This window comes from Xenopus tropicalis, chromosome 1 (genome assembly GCF_000004195.4).
Source record: "Xenopus tropicalis strain Nigerian chromosome 1, UCB_Xtro_10.0, whole genome shotgun sequence".
In the NCBI taxonomy this organism is placed as follows: Eukaryota; Metazoa; Chordata; class Amphibia; order Anura; family Pipidae; genus Xenopus; species Xenopus tropicalis.
The window spans coordinates 6890821-6893338 of record NC_030677.2 but is presented as its reverse complement, the minus strand read 5'-3'; the positions used below and the strand labels follow the sequence as shown (position 1 = coordinate 6893338).

The window sequence follows — 2518 nt, the reverse complement described above, 5'->3', positions numbered from 1 at the left end:
CACACACAGGCAGCATAGGGCAGGCAAAGTATGGCACACACAGGCAGCATAGGGCAGGCAGATTATGGCACACACAAGCAGCATAGGCAGGCAGATTATGGCACACACAGGCAGCATAGGGCAGGCAAAGTATGGCACACACAGGCAGCATAGGGCAGGCAGAGTATGGCACACACAGGCAGCATAGGGCAGGCAAAGTATGGCACACACAGGCAGCATAGGGCAGGCAGAGTATGGCACACACAGGCAGCATAGGGCAGGCAGAGTATGGCACACACAGGCAGCATAGGGCAGGCAGAGTATGGCACACACAGGCAGGGTTGGGCAGGGAGGGTATGGTACACACAGGCAGCATAGGGCAGGCAGAGTATGGCACACACAGGCAGGGTTGGGCAGTCACAGCAGCCAGACAGGTGGGGGACCACATGGGGGGGTGCAGGCCAGATGTGGTCCTCAGGCCGCCAGTTGCACAGCATTGATATAAGGATTTAATTTGCAGGATATTCTGGATTTTGGATATTTTTCAGTATAATTTGCAGCTGAAAGTTCCATAATGTACCCAGATAGTGCCAATGCCAGGCTTAGTAGAGAGCATTTGTGGGGGCCAGGAGCCAGGGGGTTGCATGGCCTGTGTGTCAGGGGCTCAGCTGTCCCTGTCTCCCCCTCTGCCCAGTTGTATTTATAGTTCTGTAGTTCAGACAGCAGTGACTTATTGGCTCCCTCCTCCCTCCTCTTCCTCCTCCCCCTTCTCCCCCCTCTCCTGCTGCATCTCCCCCTGCAGCCTGCACCGCACAAGCGGCCTAGGAAGCACTCGCACACTCGCTGACACTCACACACTGACAGGCATGTTGTGCTGCACAACTACACACTGCAGTCACTTCTACAGGGGACACAGGGACTCCCAGTAAGTGTCACACTAGGGAATGGTTAGTGAGTGGCTGCTGTATTGTCATTGGCACAGCTGCTAGTGTCACTCACACTCACACTCACAGTGGCGCACTCACTCCGGCAGGGAGGCACTCACACAGCTGAGCAGAGGGACATGTCGAGAGGCCTCCGAACTGTGAGTTCTTTCCCCACACACAGAAGCAATGGGGGGGCGTAATGTGGGGGGCTTGTCTGAGAGACTGGGGTGGGGCTTGGGTGAAATAAGGGTGGGATTCTGTTATATTATATACATGTTATGTACAGCCCTCCTTATATACAGACTGACGTACGGCCCTCCTTATATACAGACTGACGTACGGCCCTCCTTATATACAGACTGACGTACGGCCCTCCTTATATACAGACTGACGTACGGCCCTCCTTATATACAGACTGACGTACGGCCCTCCTTATATACAGACTGACGTACGGCCCTCCTTATATACAGACTGACGTACCGCCCTCCTTATATACAGACTGACGTACCGCCCTCCTTATATACAGACTGACGTACCGCCCTCCTTATATACAGACTGACGTACCGCCCTCCTTATATACAGACTGACGTACGGCCCTCCTTATATACAGACTGACGTACCGCCCTCCTTATATACAGACTGACGTACGGCCCTCCTTATATACAGACTGACGTACCGCCCTCCTTATATACAGACTGACGTACCGCCCTCCTTATATACAGACTGACGTACCGCCCCTCCTTATATACAGACTGACGTACCGCCTCCTTATATACAGACTGACGTACGGCCCCCCTTATATACAGACTGACGTACCGCCCTCCTTATATACAGACTGACGTACGGCCCTCCTTATATACAGACTGACGTACCGCCCCTCCCCTTATATACAGACTGACGTTAACGGCCCTCCTTATATAACAGACTGACGTACGGCCCTCCTTATATACAGACTGACGTACCGCCCTCCTTATTAAGACTGACGTACGCCCTCCTTATATACAGACTGACGTACGGCCCTCCTTATATACAGGACTGACGTACGGCCCTCCTTATAACAGACTGACGTACGGCCCTCCTTATATACAGGAATGACGTACGGCCCCCCTTATATACAGACTGACGTACGGCCCTCCTTATATACAGACTGACGTACGGCCCTCCTTATATACAGACTGATATACGGCCCTCCTTATATACAGACTGACGTACGGCCCCCCTTATATACAGACTGATATACGGCCCCCTTATATACAGACTGACGTACGGCCCCCTTATATACAGACTGATATACGGCCCCCTTATAATACAGACTGACGTACGGCCTCCTTATATACAGACCGACGTACGGCCCCCCTTATATACAGACTGATATACGGCCCCCTTATATACAGACTGACGTACGGCCCCCCCTTATATACAGACTGATATACGGCCCCCCTTATATACAGACTGACGTACGGCCCTCCTTATATACAGACTGACGTACGGCCCTCCTTATGTATTTGCCCCCCTGCAGGACACGGACATACAGAGGCGAATAGACCATGAGCACAGCTGCTCCTTATATACAGACTGATATACGGCCCTCCTTATATACAGACTGACGTACG

At 52.4% G+C, this 2518-nt stretch overlaps 1 protein-coding gene across 1 annotated transcript in view; it reads left to right on the top strand.

The window, feature by feature from the left end:
* The first annotated feature begins 893 nt into the window (after window positions 1–893).
* rtkn (rhotekin) overlaps window positions 894–2518 on the top strand; it is a 34309-nt gene continuing 32684 nt past the window's right edge. The window contains 1 exon segment of the mRNA NM_001102913.1: window positions 894–1063. Coding sequence (NP_001096383.1) covers window positions 1043–1063 — 21 coding nt within the window. The 5' untranslated portion in view covers window positions 894–1042.